The sequence below is a fragment of the Mirounga angustirostris genome, unplaced genomic scaffold, assembly GCF_029215605.1.
Source record: "Mirounga angustirostris isolate CCGP_5_RB_7025 unplaced genomic scaffold, mMirAng1.0.hap1 SCAF_17, whole genome shotgun sequence".
In the NCBI taxonomy this organism is placed as follows: domain Eukaryota; kingdom Metazoa; phylum Chordata; class Mammalia; order Carnivora; family Phocidae; genus Mirounga; species Mirounga angustirostris.
In genome coordinates, this window is record NW_026991725.1 from 23473473 (window position 1) to 23493819 (window position 20347).

The following is a 20347-nucleotide window of genomic DNA, read 5'->3' on the forward strand; positions in this document are numbered from 1 at the left end:
GAGACAGCCAGAGAGGGAACACAAGCAAGGGGAGTGGGAGCAGGAAGCCCGACGCGGGGCTCGATCCCAGGACCCTGGGACCATGACCTGAGCCAAAGGCAAAAGCTTAACTACTGAGCCACCTAGGCGCCCCTTGGCTCATGTAGTTTGTAGACTTGTGTCACCTTAGCTAAATAGTCAACTCTAAAATTTTCAGGAATTGGCCTCGTGTTTGATCACTGAGTTAAAATGTTACCCACTTTCTTAACATCATTTTCTGCCTATAATTCGAGAGCCAAAATGGAACTAGGTTCTTGTTATTAAAAGGGAAAATGGGATTTCCACTGAGATCAAATCAGCTTTACTCAATAGTACAAAGCATTTGCTCCAAATAAACTGATGCATAAATATTTTTTTCAAAAAGCCTCTTTGGGGGGCGCCTGGGTGGCTCAGTCGTTAAACGTCTGCCTTCGGCTCAGGTCATGATCCCAGGGTCCTGGGATGGAGTCCCACATCGGGCTCCTTGCTCAGCAGAGAGCCTGCTTCTCCCTCTGCCTGCCGCTCCCCCCTGCTTGTGCGCGCTCTCTCTCTCACTCTCTCTGGCAGATAAATAAATAAAATCTTTAAAAACACTTACTTATTTCAGTAATCTCTACAAGGTGGGACTTAAACTCCTGATGGCTCAGTCGTTGAGCATCTGCCTTCGGCTCAGGTCATGTTCCTGGGGTCCTGGGATCGAGTCCCGCATCGGGCTCCCTGCTCAGCGGGGAGCCTGCTTCTCCCTCTCCGATTCCCCTTGCTTGTGTTCCCTCTCTCGCTATGTCTCTCTCTGTCAAATAAATAAATAAAATCTTAAAAAAAAAAAAAAAGCCTCTTTGGGGCATCTGGCTGGCTCAGTCAGTAGAGCATGCAATTCTTGATCTCAGGGTTGTGAGTTCGAGCCCTACGTTGGGTGTGGAGATTACCTAAAAACAAAATCTTAAAAAAAGAAAAAAAAGAGCGAGCCTCCTAGGAGTTTGGGGCGATGAGGTAAAGCGGAGCCCGGGAGGACGCCTTTCTGCGTGGAGGTCTGGGTGTGTCCTTGGGGTTGGCAGCGGAGCTGCTCGTTGAATGAGTTGGGGGGTGGTGGGCAGAGACGTTCTGGTTCTGTTCTGCCTCATTAGATGCACTGAAATTAGCCTTCAGCCTTGGTGTGTGTCCAGAATGGAGTGCTATTAAGCTTTTGTCTCAACCTTTGGAACCTACTTAATTGCCATTTCTGGCATTCCTGAACCCTTGTAAAACCCTCTCATTCTTCCCCCCAGGAAGATGCTGAAATTGATAATGCATGAAAATTGAAGTAAGGATAGATTTTCACAATTTCGTTACGTTTGAAAGCCAACTGTCACGTGTCTAGATGCAGGGTTTCGGTATAAAATTTTCTCAAGTGCTTGTTGAAGCCACAGATGCAGAAATGCTGGAAATAAAAGCTACACAGGCACAACAAAGCTTCCATCTGTCTTAGAAGGTGTTCGGAGAGCATTTCTTCCGGCAGCACAAAGGCGGGCTGGATGGCGTCTGTGGAGCTGCGTCATCGGAGACTCCTCAGCCGGAGTTGAAGAGGAGACGGGATCACCTTAGTTGCTATTTCAGAAGAGCTTCCTAATCTGGGGACCAGTCACCATCTGAGGTGTCCTCCACTGTCTTCAGTTGAGTTTCAAGTTAGTACAGCAAATGACCACAGAGGCAATCTGTCAGCCGACAGTGCTCAGGAATAATTATTTCTGCTCTTCAGTGTGATTTGAAAGTTTGGACAACTGTTTTTAATAGTTGAGTTTTTAAGTATTTATTTTCAGATACAATCTTATATTCTAGAACTCATTCCAACTCAGCTCAATTTGATTTTAACATGGCCATTTGGTGTTTGGCCACGTATGCTCAGGACATCTTTATGGCCTGTGACAGTGGAATGTGTTCTAGTCACTATTTCCATCACAGAGTAAGGGAAAATGAGAGGAAACTGCTACTCCAAAATAATTTGGTGGAACTGGAACTCTGAAATCCAAATTTTCTACAGGGGCTCCAGATACTAAACTATGAATGGACCCGGGTTCTGTTTGAGATCAAATTAACCCGATCAGTTTCTGTGATACTAGTATTAATCTGGTTTACAAGTTGGGTCGTTTGTGAGGATAAAAAGATCTTGTTTAAAATTTAGAGCTGATAGGACTGAACTAAGTCCAGGCTCAATGCTTCCCCTCCTCTAGCATACAACTGAAATACAAATATCAATACCAGGCCAGCATTCAGCTTTAGTAAAGGAAGGCATCTCGGCTTCATCTTGCTTTTCAGCAGTAGGAACCACTCTGGGCAGACGCATCTGGGTGTTGTGGTGTGTGGCTAAGGAAGCTTGGTGATGGTGGAGCTTAAAGATTCCGGGGACAATCCTCAATCTGTGATCTGCCTATCACGTTGGTTTGACTGTCCAGCATTGAGGTTTTCTTTAGAAGTTACTGCTCTTCTAACTAATGTGTTCACAGTTGCTCAGCTCTCTTCTGTGGATGACTTTTAATTGACCTTGGCCTTGGGAGCTTCCCACTGAATAAATGGCTGAATATTGAAAGCAAATGAAATCCAAAATAAAACCGTCTTGCACTGGGATGAAAAACATAATTGGTCCTGCTGTATGGGGGGCAGGTAGAGCAAGTATTCTGTTTGCTAAGGCTCCCCCCCCCCCCCCCGCCCCCAGCCTTAGGCCAGTGAGGCAGCAGGACTATGAGGCAAGGCTGAAACATCATGTTTACGATATATACTGATGATTTGGTTCTGTAGTTGTTGCTTACATTAAATAGCTTGTGTTAAAATACTCAATAGCGTATCTGGATCTGCATTGTAACCTTGGTGGTTTGTGGTAATACCAGAGCCACTGTTTACCCCACAAGGATTTTTTTTTTTTAAGATTTTTTTATTTATGAGAGAAAGAGAGCATGAGAGAGGGGAGAAGGTCAGAGGGAGAAGCAGACTCCCCGCCAAGCAGGGAGCCCGATGCGGGACTCGATCCCAGGACTCCAGGATCATGACCTGAGCCGAAGGCAGACGCTTAACCAACTGAGCCACCCAGGCACCCCCCCATAAGGATTTTTAAATCCTAGTTGACTTTGACCAATCCTGCCATTTATTGTTTGCATAGCCTCAGGTCAGACTGGGCAACTTTGGGGCCCAGCTGTGGGGCACTGGCTCATTGTTTAAATTACTGCTTCAGCTCCTAGCTGAGAACTGGAAGGATTAAGACAACTGAATTAGCCTGATTAAATTCGTGTTTAAAACAAAAGGCAGAGCACCAACTCCTTAGCCTTTTCCCTGCCTCCCCCAAGTATAAACTAGGTTTTGTTTCCTTGGTTGAGATGGCATCTGGAATTAAGTAACAAATACTATGCAGCCTATCCATTCTGCAGTTAAGACTGGAAAAGAACCAGCTTTAAGAACACACCTCTTTAGTGGGATCCCAAACTCCTCCAGACAATCTGTGCACTGGATTCTGTGTCTCAACTAATCGAGGCTGACATGAACTTTCAAAAGTCCTTGACAGAACAAGGAGTAGAACTCAAATCATGTGCTAAGTTCCATGTATATACCAAGTTCCCCCACACATACGTTCTGCACTACGAAGTTCAGAACCAGAGGCAAGGAGGATGGCTGGCTTCTGTGGGAAAAGTGAAAGGTGAAAGGTTCTTGTTAGGCTAACAGAATGGCAAATTGAAGGTCTCTGAGTCCCTTTCATGTCCCAGATGGAGCAGTGATAACAAGGCTTAACCACTCATGATTATGAAGCACGTGGGTTTTGCTAGACCATTTCTACACCTGGTTGGGAAAATGACTTCCAGAGAGGCAGCCACCAGTCTGGTGCCTGTGATTGTCCGTGGACAGCGTCAGTGATGGAATGGACTTCTTGCTGGTAGCGCCATAAAACAAGTTAGCTGGAGCTGAAGCTGTAGGTCTAGGTCAGTGCCTCCTGGGTGAGGCAGGAGACGTGAAGGTGGTGGGGACGGTTTTTTTCCTACGAGGCACTTGTTTTTCCAGCTTTTGCCAAACAAACCTGAGAAGCAGCAAAGTCCGGCCTAGCTGGGGTTGTACGAGGGCCGAGGGCTGCCTGAGGAACGCAGGGCTCCATGGAAAGTACTCCCCATTCGCTGGCTGGCTGCTGCTGTTCAGCTTTCCCTGGTCGGGGCTGGAGTCCGCCATTAGAGGCCAGGTCTTGGTGACACTGAGCATTCTCAAGCTCACTACATCTCCCCTTAGTTCGGGATTTCTTCCATTTTTATGGACACTGAAATAACGAGCCCAGCCTCACTGGTGAGATCTGTGCAGGGCAGAGTTTGGAACAAGGGGTCTACTTCCAAATGCTAATGTGAATTAGGACGTGGGGAGAAATCGGCTTGAAGGGAGCCTACTGCTGCTGAAGTCAAGACAAAGCCAGGCTTCCGCCCCCACCCAAGCAGGTCACCTTGAAGTCTGGTGCTCAGTTAAGCCTGAGGCCTGCTCATCTCCCTGCCGAGTCTAGGACCTCTTCTCACTTGTCTGAGGTGTAGCGGCTCTTTGACGGGCTTTACTCGAGTCCTCGGATCTTCTTCCTGCCAGAAAAAGCCTTGAAGCTGGAGCACCCACTCCACCTGCCAGCAGCAAAAAGAGGTCAACCCCACAGCCGGTGCTGACCAACTTGGCCCAAAGCCCCAGCTAATCAGCGGGATCCTAGACAACTGTACGTCTCTCCATAAGGGGGCACGGGGGACGGGTGACAAAAATGTACTTTCTCAGAGCAGGGGCAGCACTAACAGGGTGAGGGAGGATTTTTTTTTTTACTCTTAAAAAACATTTAAATATGTTAGGTTAAAATTGCAAAGCAAGATTAAAGTTACAGCCTAATTGTGTACTTAAAAATACATACACATATTTCTAGAAGGGATACAAAAACATGACTTTTACCTGTCATAATCTATTCTTCTATATGTTTGTATTTTTTATCAGCATGAATTAAAGTTTTTCAAACTTACTCGTTTTTCAAGAATCTTGCTTTTATCTGGCTTACGGACATAGCTAATTCCTAATTAGGAAAGAGCTCATCTGATGACACTTTCCAACTAGATGGGGGTTAAAAAAAAAAAAAAAGTGTAAACTGAAACAAATAAATTGATGTTATGAATTCTATTCCATCCCTTGGGGTACTCCAGTAGGACTATGGGGCTAAGCCAGGTCACACAGTGGTAACACGGGAGGTTCCATTGTGGGGATCAACTGCTTCTGGTCCTAAACCTCGTCCAGTAATTTCACAGGCTGCCGGGTGAGCATTCATTCCTTAGCATTTGCTAGACACCTACCCCAGCCTGGGGTGGCGGCGCCAGCAAGCACCCAGCACCTGGAAGCCTCCAGCTCTTCGTAGGCTTGATATTAAAGCAGGTTTTCGGAGGGAGAACAGATTCTGTTCACCTCAGCTGGGAGGCTTTCTGAGGCCTTAAGCCCCGGAGTCTGGCTTCTTGCTTCTCTAGTTCTGCGGTCCTGCTCTTACACTCAAGTACCGGGCATGTGTCAGTCTCGTGGATTTCTCGGGTTTCTAGTCCCGGTCACTGCTCGGGCTTACTCTCCGATGCTCTGCAGCCCTTTGGCAGGTGGGGCCACCGGAGAAAGGACAGCACGCTCAAGATTAAAAATGCACTCTTTCAGGGCGCCTGGGTGGCTCAGTCGTTAAGCGTCTGCCTTCGGCTCAGGTCATGATCCCAGGGTCCTGGGATCGAGCCCCGCATCGGGCTCCCTGCTCGACCAGAAGCCTGCTTCTCCCTCTCCCACTCCCCCTGCTTGTGTTCCTGCTCTCGCTATGTCTCGGTCAAAAAAATAAATAAAATCTTAAAAAAAAAAAAATGCACTCTCTCAGAGGTGCACAGACAAGGAGCTGGGCCAAGGGACAGCACCTCCACCTAGCCCAGTCCTATGAGAAAGGCCAAAAAGGATTCTGAATCCTTCCTCTCAGGACTCAACTAGCGAACCCTGTGAAGAGGTACCAACACCTGCTTGGACGGTTTAATACGGTACTTAAGACTTTTGTCTTTCTAAATTCCTCACTGTCAACCTCCCCTTTCTCCATCCACCTTCCCAAGTGAGCTCTGGCTTAGCCACACGATGGCCAGTCCTCCCTTCCTGGGTCTTTTACTCAATTTAAATTAAAAGTAGGGAAAAACTGCACTTGAGAATGAATCATCCATTTTATTTTATTTTATTTTGTCATGTGCTCACAGCATCTCTCTTTCTCTCTCCTCTCCCTGGCAGGTCAGAGATAAATTAAAAATAAAATCTACAAGGAAAATAATTTATAAAAGCACTTCCCAGGCTCGTGCCTTCTATCCCTACTGCTCAGTCAGAACGCCCCCCAGTGGGGAGGAGAATCGGTCCATCTCTCCCCACAACTCACCCCTGCTAGTCTGGGCTGACTGTACTCCCGAGCCAGGCAGGGGTGGGGGCAGCAGTGGCAAACAGTTAAAAATAAAGACACTGTGGTCCTGGAACCATCTGGCCACCTTGGCGCTCCCCTCTCTGCCTCCCCCAGGCAGTCCTCCTGCTTGGGGCCTTTGCTAAACTGGGGGTGTAGAGAAGCAGCCTGTGGCCGAGAGCCTGGGGGGGTAGGTGCTCTCAAGCCCTCATTACATGCACTTCTCATTCTCCTAGAAAGAAACCCCACCCCCCCCAAAAAAAAGAAAAAGAAAAAGGCAAAGACAGACCTCGGGACAGAGGAGAAAAATCCCAAGTGTTCACACAGTTACACGGAGTCTTTATGGCAAAGAGAACATTTAGCAGCTTTGAATATTGGGGTATCTCCTTTTTACTCAACACAAGCATTCTAGACCCTATAAGTGAAACAGGGCTCAAGCCCTAAAAAAATCAAAGCGCAAGAAATTCTAAAAGGACTAGTTTGTTTTTGTTGCTGGGTTTTGTGGTTTTGTCCTCCAGTGACATGCCCAGTGGTTGGCAGGGGAGGCCTGAGGGAAGGGTCACTCCCCAGTGTTGTGCTGAATACTGCCTGGCTTCTCCACACGCCCTGCCTCAGAGCAGCCCCCCGAGGCCGCAGGCTCAGCACTGGGGGCGCAGCCGGCACCCCAGCTGCAGCAGAGCTCAGGCAGCGGGGAGGGGAGGGGCGGGGGCACACGGGGCGGGAAGAGAACAGCATTCGCATGCAGACTCTGATGGAAACGTGGGGACCTCAGCTGGGGGGGGTGGGGACCGGGCACAGAGAGAGATGGAATGGCCGGGCAGTGAGGGACATGCTTGGTGTTGGGGCTGCTGCAACACGGCACAGGGGCCTCGTGACCCTTTCCTGTCCCCTCTCCTTTTTTGACCCTAACCCCCCAAGCCAGTGTCGGGTCCCAGTGGCTCCGGTCCGAAGGAGAACATCACAGGACACATCCAAGAGCTCCCCTCTCAGGGCTGCCACAGGGCAGGAGCTGAAAGACCCACGAAGCCCCTCCCAGATCCCACCTTGTGTTCCACCCTCCCCGGGGGTGAAGTGGGGTTTACTCGTGCCTAGGGCCTAGTCCCACCTGAAACCTGCCGCCTGGTATCCTGGCCAGAGCCAACCTTAACCTGCCCTTTGATTTTCTTCCCGCTTTGATTTTTTTGGGTTTTTTTTATCCCTCTTCCTTCCTTCCTTCCTTCGTTCGTTCCTTACTTGCTTCCAGGAATGAGACTTTCTACGACTTTCCTCTCACTAGATCCCCCCTCTTTACCCTTGGTCGGCCTCCAGCACCACCCCTTCTCTCAGAGGAAACAGTAGGGGTGAGGACCCTGTCCACCCAAACGGTCTGGCTGCTTCCGCCACCCCCCCACGGGGGGAAGCTGAGCCAGACAGCGCCTGCGCCCTCCTCTTCCTGTCCACTGACCCGCAGTTCATCCCATCTGAGAAGATCTATTGGATAAGAAGGCATTCAAGTCCCCACTGTAGGTCCAGGTCCAGGCCCAGCCCTTCTCCAGTTTCCATCCCGGTGAGCGTCAACCCCCCTTTCCTCCCCAGGCTCACTTTCTTCGGTCCTTTGGCTTCCTCTCCTGTCGCCGGGCCTGCTGGTCGGCCAGGGTGCGGGGGATGAGGAGGACACTACCATCCCCGGCATACTGGAGTGCGTACTGACTGGGCGAGTAGGGTCGCCCATTCTCATCCCGCAGCCGCCCAAACACCTCCTGGTACAGGCTCTGGACCTTCTGCTTCATCTGCCGCAGGGACCGGAGGAACTCCACCTTCTCCCGCAGCAGCCGGGCTTTATCGCGCTGCAGGTCCTCCACGTCCCGCTCCAGGTTCAGGATGGTGTCCAGCTTGCGCTTGCGGCAGTTCTGCGCCGCCATCTTGTTCTTGCCCCGGCGCCGGATGTCGCGGATGAGGCTCAGCTGGGCCTCGCTCAGCTGGTATTTGGACAGCAGCTCATTGAACTCCTCCACTGGCAGGTTGATGATTTTGTCATTGGTGAAGGGGATCTTCATGGCTCGGGCTCGATGCTCATCCCGGCTCATCTGCTTGTCTAGGAAGTCGGCCTGCTTCTCCTTGCTGCCTTTCTTGAGGGTGCTGGGCGGTGGCAGGTCAGCAGAGTCGAGAGCACTGGGCGCCATGTTGTATGTGTGGTTGTGGCCCACGTGCTCTAAGTAGGGCAGGCAGGAGAGCTGGGACGGATCCTGGTAGCTCATGCGGCAGAACTTGGAATACTCGGGCTGGTAACCCACAGCGCCCTCGGCCTCTTCCAGATCCAGGGTCTCCGAGTCAGAGCTGTAGCCAACAGCACCTTCCTCAGAAAAGGAGGAAGAAGCTGAAGAGGAAGCAGAGGAAGAGGACGACGAGGAGGAGGACGAGGAGGAGGACGAGGAGGAAGAAGAGCTGCCTTCGGAGCTGCTCAGAGAGGAAGGGCTATGGCTGGAGTCCAAGGAGAGGCCTGAGTCCGAGTCAAACTCCTCTTCAAGCTGGGAGGCCTGCACGGGGTTGAAGCCCTCTTCGATGGCCAGGTCCATCAGGCTGATCTCGTCCAGCATGGCTTCGTCTAACAGGCCCCCCAGTGGGTCGGGCAGCTCAGGGCCTGCCGTGTCGTTGGCCGAGCCATTGAGCTGGGGTGGAAAGAAGAGGCCCGCCAGGTTGGTGGAGCCAAAGGTGGAGTGGAGGCTGGTGGAATTGCTGGGGACCAGCGGGAGCAGCGTGGAGCTGCTGGCCACAGGGAGGCTCTCCACCTCGGGACTGAAGAGTGAGAAGTCCTGGCTGCAGCCCCCCAGGGACGCCTGATGCAGGCTGACATTCTGATTGATGGGAGTGTTGGGGGCAAGGCTGTAGTTGGTGCTCAGGGGGTCTCCAGGAGGGGCACTGTACAGGATCTCACTCGTTGAAGTGTTCACCTCCATGGCCTGGCAGGGGAGAAGAGCGTCACCGTTCACTCTGAGCAGACTCCCTCCCCGAGGCTGGCGGGGGGCTCCCGCCAACAGGCACCCAACACAGGCACAGCTGAGCGGGTGGAAAGGCAAGAGACTGGAATCCAGAGTCCAGGGTCCACTCCTGGCCCTGCTCGATCCACCAGACCTACCAGGCCTGGCAGAGATGGGTCCTCCCTGTAGACCCCACCCCAATGCAGGGCTGACCAGTTCCCAGCTGTGTTTGGACAGACTCCCCCACCTTGGAGGGAAAGGAAAAAAAGGAAACACCCAACAAGGGCTACCTCTCCTCAGTGTAAAATCTGCACAGCGAAAGGAACACCCAGCCTTGCAGGGAGAAAACCTAGCTGTACCACTTTGCTGTGTGACCAAGGGCACAGCACTTAACCTCTCTGAGCTCCAATTTCCTCACCTTTAAAATAACAAAGGGCGGACTAGGTGACTGTAAGGGGCAGGGGGGCTGGCGCCGGGGCTGCCAACGCCCCGCACGAATGGCCGGTGCTAAAGCTGGAGCATTTGGTCAACTGAGTATCTACCTAAAGGGAAGGAAGAAGGCATACCTAGGGGACAGTCCTGTTTTAGAAGGCTTAGCCCTGGGCTTCTAACCCAAACCCCACTGCTGACTGCACCCCCTACCCCAAGGAGACACCCGGACAATGGCCTCTGTGTCCCCACTTTCCTATGGATCAGAGAAGTGCTCCGTTCTCTTCCCAGCGGGGAAAAAGCAGCGAATGCGAACACCCCCACCCCCACCCCCGGTCCGAGAACGCCGGGTCCTGCTCTGGCTAATCCTACCTGCATTTCCATGATGGACATGAGGTCTTGCCACTGCTGCTCCAGATCGAATGGCGACTCCGTCCCCGTCAGGAGAGGAGACAAGAGGTGGTTCTGAAGACCTGGGGGCTCACTCTCACTAGGCACTGCTTCTGTTATGCTGGAAACGTCTGCTGGAAACTAGGGCAAAACACAAGAGGCTTTAACGGGGGGAGGCAAGACCACCGTCGCATTCCCCCCAGAGACTGCCAGCTGAGGTTCTGTCTCTTCCTTCCTCTGAATTCAGCCCCGCAGCCAGGAGCAGGCCACACCGGGTGCTGGCCCCTTGGGCAGCCGCACGGGGGCCCACGGCGTGCAGGCTGCCCTGCTGGCTTGGTGGGCTCTCCCTGGAGTCCTGCTCACCTCAGCATTCTCCCCAAAGGGGCAGGTGGCCTCCAGCAGCCTAAGGCACTCTTCCAGGGACAGGGCCGTCTGGTCCTCCCCACCAGGCACCTGTGGCAACAGCAACCGTAAGTCTGACTGACCTGGGCCTTGGCTGCCTGCGGGCCAAAGCCTCTTCCCCAGCCCTTCCAAGGGGGAAGCTGAAGGAGGGCGGCAAGGGCTACAGGCCCACACTCTCCCTCTGTGCCCGGGCTGATGGCTGGCCCTGCGTCCCAACCTCCAGGAAAGAGCAGAGGGAAAGTGGAAGAGTCCTGACGCAAACAGGAAGCTGCTAGATGCCTTGCCTCCTCTGTGCTGTTCGTTACCAAGGCCTGGCCCCTCTGCTTCTGTTGCTCATCCACTCCCCGTTCCTCAGCCCAAGTGACTTAAGAGACCCCAACCCAAAAGATACATTCGGGTTCATCCCACAGACAGAAGCGGCCTTCTCTAAGGAGAAGTTTCTGGAAGTGGGCAGAGATGGGGGTACCTGTGCAGGGAAGCTCTCCCCAGTTTCTCCATCCACTAGCAGGTTTCGCGCCAGAGCTTCTGCACCCTCGCCTGACCAGGTGTCGTCCTGCTCCGCTCCATCTCGCAGGTCCTTATCCACATCCTGCTCCTTCTGGCGATGACTATAGTCAAAAATCTCACGCCCAGCCCCCAGGTCAATATCCTGTCGCCAAAGGATGTCAATCAGATCTATGTCCTGAAAGACAGATCACCGTGACTTTAGCTCTCAGATCCAGGGGCCTTTCCTAGCGTCACTCCAATTAGTCCTGGGAGTGGGAGGCAGCTCTCCCAGCCTCTGTCTCCTCCATACCAACAAGGCTTCATTCATCCATTTCCAGATACCAGCCTCCAAAAAATAAAAAAACAAAACAAAACAAAACAAAAACAAGAGCTAGCAAAAATTACCAGCATAATCAACCCCATACAAGCCTGTGGGCTTAGGACCAGAGACACAGCCAGGCCAAAAGGCAGGGCCACCTCACCGCTACACAAGAAAGAAGGGGGAAGCAGGAGACACTTCTCATTCTGGGAATGAGAATCCCTTCAAACTTGGGTTTGTAGGATGCTGGCCAGGCCAGGCAAGGGCGAACTGTCATGCAGAATTGCTTCGTGGTGGCCAGGCTTGCATCAGCCTCTGGTGCCATTTCATTTGCATAAAGGGGTGGGGTGGGCCAGAGAGGAAAATCCCTGCATTTGCAACCACCTGCTGCACCCGATGGCAACTGACGGGCTGCCTCCAGCCCTGCCTAGAGCCGGTCCCCCTCCCTGGCTGAGGCCAAGAGTAAGGCCGGACACCCAAAGCCCAGGCTCACCTCAAGGTCCATCCCTGCCAGAATTCCCACTCTCAGCTGATCCTAGCAGGCTGCCTCTGTCCCAGGAGAGCCGCAGGCAGTCAGATGATCCTCACTGGGCACCCCACCCCTGCCAAGGCCCTGGTGTCCCCTCACGCCAGCACTCTCACTCCCTTCCTCACCACACCCCAGGACTCACTGGCGCTCCGTCAGTCAACCCACTCAAGGACATGGGCCCCATCACCGCTCAGCCACAACTGCCACCTCAGGGACCAAAATTCCTCCTTCCCACTCTACCCTGGTGGCTCCTGATCAGTTCCTGCACCGACTGCCACCCCCAGAGCCACGAGCATAGAACCCCAATAAATAGGAGCCATTTGGGCTTCCTACACATGCCATCCCCCTGTGGCTGAAGAAACCCTGAACTCTTGCCTTCCATTCAGAGGTTCAAAAAGCGCTTTCCAGAAAGCAATATCCTTACATGAGACCCACCTCCCCAGCCCTGACCAGGTACCCCTTTCCCACCGTAACCCTCCCAAATCCCAAGACCTCCCAGGTGTACCTCTCCCTTCAGTCTCCCCACATACACCAACCTGAACAGAAGCCCTGGACCCAGGAGCAGAGGGGGGCTGGGCCACCCGGTGCCCAGCCAGCAAAGAGTTAAGGGGCCGGCTCCCTTTGGCATGGCCCCCACCACTGTGAGAGCTGCGGTCCAGGCGGGTCATGGTCTGCGAGAAGAGCCCCAGGGCAGCTGGTGCCGGGAAGCCGGGCAGGGGGCTGCAAGGAGCTCTTGGCTTGCAGGGAGCACACCAGGCTGGAAGGGTGGCCCCTTGCTAGCTCCGAGGGGCCCGAGGAGGGTGCCCCGCCCGTGCTGCTGCCTGGGCGGCCCAGCCCAGCCCCCTTCCTCCATCCTCGAGCAGCCCCCTCCCACCTCACAACCCCAGTTCCACTCAGGCACCCGGCAGCCCCCACCCTGAGCTCACCGCAGAGGCTGCAGTGAGATGGGACTCCCACCCCATGCTCCGTGCTCAAGCTGCAGAGGAGAGCCAGCTCCCTCCAGGGCCTAGCCTCCCGCTCCTCCCTCTCTCCCCCTCCCCACGCCCCCCAAACTTGTTACCTAGGCTGCAGCAAGGAGCCAATCCCCTCCCCCTCCCACCCCGCAGGTCACTGCTGAGGCTGCGGAGAGCCAATCCCCTCCCCCAGGTCAGCAGCTGGGCTGCGGAAAGAGCCAATCCCCTCCCACTGTCGTTACCTAGGCTGCGACGAGAGCCAATCTCCTCCCCCAAGTCTCCGCTGGAGATGCGGAAGGAGCCAATCCCCTCCCACCGCCTGTTACCTAGCTGCAGCCGGGAGCCAATCTCTGCACCAGGGCAGCTGGAGAAGCTGCCGCAAGGAACCAGCCCATCCCTGGGCCGCCTCCGTCTCCTCAAGGAGACGCACCCAGGGGCGGGCAGCCCCACCCAGCCCAGTCAGCCAGCCGGGGTGGCGCAGTGAGAGAGCCCTGGGGGGGGGGGGGTGCCACTCTCCCTCCTGTCGCATCCTGCTTCCCCAGCCCACTCAGGACTGGGCAGAAACCACTCCCGCAGATTCTCAGGGAATCTAGTTCTTCCCTGGAAGTGGAAGGAGTTTTCCTGTTCCTCAGCAGGGCTGCGGCCGCTCGTCCTGAAGCCCAAGGATCGCAAGCTGAGGCAGGGCCTGCTGAGAGCCAGGGACCCCAGGCCAGAGGAGAGGAAGGAGTGCCGGCCAGGCCTCGCCCCAGGCAGAAGGGAGCCTCGGGCCTGAAGGCCAACCCTGAAAGAGCCGGACACGTGCGCCACGCTCCCTCTTCACTCCAGCTTCGTTCAAGAGCTTCTCCCCCCGGACCCCTGGTCCCCATCTCTAACACCAGGAAAACGCCACCCACAGAATCGGGAGCACAGTTCCAACGTCCAACCTCACTGCTGCACCCCTCGGGCCTAAGGTCAGGTGAGGGACAGTATGTTCCCCTTGGTCACAGAATGCTCCTCGCCGGGAGAGAGTTGTACACAAGCCACCCCCTGCTCTGGGCAGAGTGCCAGCCTCCAGGGGAATCCTATCCCCGACAAGGGCCTGGGCTAGGGCTGCCCATCGAACCGACCTGGCAGCGGGGGCGTGCTGCCACCCGGGGGGGAGAATACCAGCTCCAGCAGTGCCTGTCACATGCTCTGGACCTGGGTATTTTTATCCCTGAGTTGCTGAGGAAATGTTGTTCTAGACACGTAATAATCCTCCCTTCCCCCACACCCAGCCTAGAGCCCTAATGCTGACCCACCCCAACCCCCAAAGAGAGCAGAGAAGGCCTGGGGTCAGGGACAGCACAACCTTCATGAAGGCCAAGAAATGGAAGAAAGCAGGGTCAAAGTCTCATCCCATTCTGCCCCAACCCATCCAACCATATCCAAACTTCCCACCCCATCCCAGGAGAGCTCCCAACAGGAAGAGGAACGGAGCTTCACCTGCAGAGTTCCCAGGAGCAAGCCCAGTTACACATCCCACCCCCTGGGGAGCTGCATCAGGGCAGAAGGACGGAAGAGGAAGCTGGGAGACATACTTCTTCAGACCACCGTGCCGAGACTGAAGCCCATTTGAAGGAAAAGGACAGAGGAAGCAGAAAAAAGGCAAAGTTCCCAGTGGCACTGGGAGAATCTAAGAACTGAGGCACTGTAAGGTAAGGAATGCTCACAGCTCCCGTGCTCAGATAATTCTAGTCTCTCTCAAAGCAGACCCAGCGAGGCAGCTGAGCAGAGAGCAGCTCTGGCACCACAGACGTGTGCAGCCAGATCCATCTGACCTCCGGGGGCCGTCCTGTGCTTTTTAGTAAGTTTTGCAGCATCCCTGGCTTCTCCCCACCAATGGCACCTCTTCCAGTTGTGACAACCAATACTGTCTCTAGACATGGCCATCTATCCCCTGGATGGGCCAAATCGTCCCCAGTTGAACACCACTGGCCAGAGAAAGCCACAAGCTCTGACAGCCACTAACATTCAAAGAAATGAGCTCAGAAACAGGCTCAAATGCAGGACAGGAGGCAAAACCTGGTCTGACTGGTGGGCAGAAAAAGAGCCAAGATCTGCAGCCCCTGTAAAACTTTTTACATACCTACCCCCCCCTCCCCAAGACTCAGCTCTGGGAAACCCAGCCCAGTGCAATCCAGCCTTAGCCTTCCCCTTCCTAATGGCCAGGAGAGTGCAGCAGGCCTTTTCTCAAGCTCCTTAAGGCCGAGTGGCAAGCCCAGGCCAAACACAGAGCTCAAAGTGGTTTTATCATCATGCTGGTGAGGTGGGAGCAGCAGGAACCATTCACATTGTTAAAGGCTTTCTGTTCTGCCCAGAACAGTGTATCAGCCACGTGTCAGGAGCTACGGATCTCTGACAGCTCAGAGCAAGCTGACTTAAGCAGCAGAATGCAGTTTCTCTTCTAGCTCCTAGCCCTCTTCTCCCTACTCCCTGCAGCAGGCCTTTAGCAAGGAATGGAAGCCTTGGCCCTCTTCTGGCCAAGAATAACTATCTAAATCTACCCCTTGGCTCAGGCCCAGGAGAGCCGACTTATCAAGGACCTTACAACAACAGGCCCGACCACAAAGGAGGAGAACTTCAGGATATGCATGTGTGTTTTGACGTGGGGGGAGGTACAAGGCAAGAGTCCACAAAGTATTTGTGTCTTAGCAACAAATACACACCGCACCGAAGCCCATCACAACACCACTCCCTCCCCCACTCTGGGGCCTCCAGCAGTCACGTTGAAATCCAAGCAGTAAACATGCTGGCATGTTCTAGGAACCTCCCACTGCCCTGACGGTACATTTAGAGGTGGGTCAATGGTTCAACGCAAGGAAATGCTCCCAGCCCCAATCCTGGTCAGACAATTCAGCTCATTCCTGTCAAAGAACAATGCCTGAGACCCCCACCCCCTAAACCACTCTAGTTCTTTACAGGAGTTAGTACTATGACCTCGCCCCTTCAGGACCAGGACCAGAACCAGCCCCTGCCCCCCCGAAACCCCAAGCCCTTCTCACCCACCCCGACGTGTGGTCACTAACCTCTTTGGTTAGGTCTCCACTGACTGGAGGGGCTACAGCTCCCAAATCCTCCAAATCTTCACTGAATCCCTGCTCCGTTTCGCTTTCTCGCACCCCGTTGTCTGGGCCTGTCACATCCTGGAGGCCACTGGAACTCTCGAGGGTGAGGCCTGAGCTGGGCTGGCTGCCAGAGACAGACCCCTCTGGATCCCGGTGGACCAGCCAGGCGTTTACCTCAGTGGTCGGCACCTGGAACCTGTCCAGGGCCCTCACCTGACTGAGGAGCCGCCGGGCAGTGAAGTAATTGTCCAGGTCTATGCTCTTGGGGTGGATACCATAGCCATCCAAGGTATTCCTCAGGTTGTGGAACTGGGTCTGAGTATAGGCAGAACTGGGCCCCAGAATGATCTCCCGGAGCGGGGGAAGCTGTGAGGTCAGGTAAGTATCCACGTCCACCCGCACCCCAATCAAACTCAGCAGAATGGTGAACTGGAGGAGTCCTTCCGTTAAGTATTTCTTCAGAGAAAGCATTGCTGAAGGACCAGAATGTTTATGCTTTTTGGTTTTTAAATCTTCCAAAAGACAAATCAAGGCCACTGCTCTGCTGCTCCAGCCAGCAAGTTACCCTCCTCAGTGCCAAACCCTGTATCCCACCCTGGCAGAACACAGGGGCTGAGCTCCCGGATGGCCTCAGAGGAAAGCACACCCTGTGAAGCCAAGGCCACTCTCCAGACCACATTCACTTTTCCCTTCTCAGCACCTCACCTCAGCACGTACAACTGTTGCTAACCCAGTCCAGGCCCTCAGGGCCCACGTGACTTACTGTCTCCACAGTCCACATACAGTCACTTCCTCACTCACATTAGTTGTCCTCTCTGTAGTTTCCACTGCAGACTGTTCTCAGGAACAGCTGATGGGTTGGTTTTGTTTTTTGTTTTTGTTTTTTTTTTCCTTCTCCCTAAGGTTTATTTTCTTTGGCTGGAGCTACAAGCCTTTTGTCTTGGGTCAGAGTGTCCCGCCTCCTCCACACTTACCAGGGGGGTTTCCAGAGAAACCTGAAATGGGAATCACAAGAGCAACAGGATAAGATTCCAGAATTTTCACACCATGATCAAGGCAGAAGGCAGGAAAGACGTTCAAATTCCACTTTCATATTTTATTGAAAACTAAGTCAATTATTTTACTCCTAAAGAAATAAAAACCAAAAATCTGTTATAGGCAGAACAACTACGAAAGGAAAATATTGCTCACAAAGGATCCCTGTTTCTGGATACCAAATTTGTAATACCCTAAAAGGTAGCTTGTTTTGGATAAGCAGATAATGCCCGGGGCATCCAAAATATTTTACATGTTGTCTGATTTACTAACCCTCCCCCACCCCATCCACACACTACCCAGCTTCTATTTTTAGCATGAGAAGCCCATTTCCTAACTTAAAGAAAAGTTGTATCCTCCATCTCTCAAGAGAAAACTGCCTACAATCCCTGTCCTTTCCCATTTTAAAGAGAAGGGAGAAACTATTAATGGGAGAAGGGTGTAAAAGGATATGAGGACACGTTCAGGACACCACCTCACGAAACAATAATGCCTTTTGTTTTCCCAACTTTAAAATATGATTTCCCCTTCCTATCTCTCACATTAAAGGGGGGAAGGAGGGCTGAGAGGGCTTGGGGGGGGGCGGGGAGCACTGAAGCAGGAGGATTATTCGACCCAGAATTTGCAATACGCAGGTTTTATTTTCATTCATATGACCTTCTGAGCCTAAGCAGAAGGATAAGGCCAAGTTCTCAACCTAGATAGCCAACTGGGGAGGGAGTAAACCTGCCTTTCAGTTTCTGGTCTCTACTTTTGAGCTTCCATTAACCTCCCAGACCAAAACATAACTCTCCTCTTCACTGTTGTGACCCACCTACCAACTTCGTCCTAAAGGGGAAGAGTGACACACAGACGGACGGACGGACGGACACACACACACACACACACACACCTTATTTGGTTAAAGTAAACACAACTGCGACTCAGAATTCCTGCTTACACTACCCTCCCGTTCTCACGCCAATTTATTACTAAAACCTCCCAAGAGACATTTAAGTTCCAGAAACCGGACAAGGCCCCTTAAAGACGGAGTAAGGCCAGAGGCCTCTGGTCTGAGCCCGGTCCCACCCCGCCCCGGATACCCGAGTCCGGCCGGGACCAAGTCGCCATGCCCGCTGTCGGCGCCTCGGCTTCTAGCCTTCTGGGGCAACGGCGAACAAGTGCGACTCGGCGGCCTTGACCCACCCTCACAGCCAAACCCCACCCCGCCCTCCGTCCCGATGGCCCCACCCCGCTTCAGGCCTGGGCCTCACACCACGCCTTCTCGCGCCCTCAGCCCTCCCCAGTCCAACCCACCCCGGAGCTAGCTTTCTCCACGGCCTCGCGGCCCCTCCCTGCCAAGCCCAGGCTCGGGCTCGGGCCCGACGCGAACCCCGCTCGCCCGCCCGTTCCCGCCTCCAGCCTCCTGCCCCTGGACTCCACCCCGCCGCCCTTCACCCCACAAGCCTCGTTCCCGCGACGCTGCGCCCACCACCACCCCCCACGTCGGGGAAAGGAACATGCCGGATACCCGCTGCAGAGCTCGGCGTCCGCCGCTGCCGCCACAGCAGGCCCTCAGCCCGAGTCCCGGCCTTGCCGCCGCCACCGCCGGCCGGCCTAGAGCTCCCCAGCCTCCGCTTCCCTCCCCGCCCCCTCCTTCCACCTCCCACCTCATTCGGAAGCCCGCCCTCCGCGTCCTTCCTAGGACCACGTTTCTCCAATCAACGAGCCGAAACTGCGGCCGTCGCCGGATGTCATTTTGATTGACAGCCGAAAGAGCCCAATGGCTGAGTGTGCCTCCTCCTCCCTCTCCCGATTTCCCAAGACTGACATGGCCCACAGCCCAGTGGGCGCATAGACCCGCCCCGCGGCGTGGGCTCACCAGTAAGTGGGGCGAAGGCCCTACGGCCCGGCATTCTGGCCCCTCCGCGGTGCGTCGGTCGCCCAAGGTATTTCAGGCGGGGCGCGGAGTAAAGTGTGCAAGCTAAGCGCTACCAGTGCATTTTCCAGCTCGGGGATTAGGGCTGGGGGTGAGAGGTGGTATAGCTGCCGGAGCGCGGAGTTCTTCCCCGCCCCGAAGGTTCCCACGGTGACTTGCAAAAGCCCAGTAAGACCTGAGGGGGCCGAGGCGGGACCCAGAGTATTTCCCGCGGTGGCGACGCTCGAGCCGCCATATTGGGTGCTGGCAGCGGAAGCCGCTGTCGCCGCTTCCGGTCTGTGCGGGCCGTGGCTCGCGCCAGTCAGGGACGGTTACGTCGCGGGAATGGCCCAGCGGTCGGGTTGCCACCACAGTGGTGGGACATTGGCGGTGTGGGGGGATGTGGCATAATTGAGTTTTCTCGTGATAGGAACATCCCGTAGAGCTACCCTTCCCCGTCTAGTACCGTCCCAACCCCCGCCCAGACTACCACCGAGTTTAGTCTTGCCTTTCAGGAACTTCCCTCGATTTCAGGTGCTGGCCAGTCTCACCTAGCCAACGTCTTTGTGATTTTCGAACATTGCTTTATTATCCCCAGCCTCTCTTGGGGGAGCTTGTTAAACCTGCAAATTCTGAGGCCTCACTCCAGAGATCGCGATTCACTTAACCCTGGGGTGGCGGCCTGATAACCTGCCTGCTTAGTAATGACTCGCGTAGTTTTAACACAGTTGATCCCAAGACCACCTTTAGGCAATCACTAAGTTGAAGTTCATAGTACTTTGTTCCCAGCTGTGGGAAAAAGAGACATCAACTCAAATTCTTGACTCCCAGGAAGATCCTCGTTTATCTAGTGGGTGAAATCACTGGTCCTGGTACAACTAAGGACAAGACAAACTGCCAACTCTTCAGATAACATGCAGTCCTCACGTGTTTGGAGAGTTGGGAGGCTTAATTTGGGGTGGTTCACAGATTATAAAGCACTTTGAAAATTCATACAGAAAGTGCACCAGCGTCTGGTCATTGAATCCTTAACAAACTGCAAGGTAGTTGTGCATTTCAAAGACTGATTCAGGGGGCGCCTGGGTGGCTCGGTCGGTTAAGCAGCTGCCTTCGGCTCAGGTCATGATACCAGGGTCCTGGGATCGAGCCCCGCATTGGGCTCCCTGCTCAGTGGGGAGCCTGCTTCTCCCACTCCCTCTCCCTCTGTCTGCCACTCTACCTACTTACACTCTCTCTCTATCTCTGTTAAATAAATAAATAAAAGCTTTAAAAAAAACACAAAGACTGATTCAGAGAGCACATGTTTTACTTACTCGTTTTACTATTTGGCTTCTAGTAAATGCTAGAATATAAACTCCATGAGGACTGGAATTCTGTGCATTAACTGTTGAGTCCTCAAAACCTGGAACAGTGCCAGGAGCAAAGTAG

General features: G+C 53.9%; 1 protein-coding gene across 11 annotated transcripts; it reads right to left on the reverse strand.

Annotated features, from left to right (window-relative positions):
* Window positions 1-2038: 2038 nt before the first annotated feature.
* Window positions 2039-19110, reverse strand: NFE2L1 (NFE2 like bZIP transcription factor 1). 11 transcript variants are annotated; one of them, XM_045889053.3, is made up of 7 exons: window positions 18884-19110; window positions 15949-16982; window positions 11081-11296; window positions 10576-10665; window positions 10195-10353; window positions 8018-9375; window positions 2039-4628 (listed from the first exon to the last, which is right to left on the reverse strand). In XM_045889053.3, the coding sequence occupies exons 2-7, from the start codon at window positions 16456-16458 to the stop codon at window positions 4565-4567; spliced, it is 2397 nt and encodes a 798-aa protein (XP_045745009.1). In that variant the 5' UTR covers window positions 16459-16982; window positions 18884-19110; the 3' UTR covers window positions 2039-4564. The 11 variants fall into 11 exon arrangements, with proteins under 11 accessions (XP_045745009.1, XP_054366817.1, XP_064438356.1 ...); XM_054510842.2 differs by lacking the exon at window positions 18884-19110 and adding an exon at window positions 18533-18665; XM_064582286.1 differs by lacking the exon at window positions 18884-19110 and adding an exon at window positions 18526-18661.
* Between the last annotated feature and the right edge of the window lie 1237 nt (window positions 19111-20347).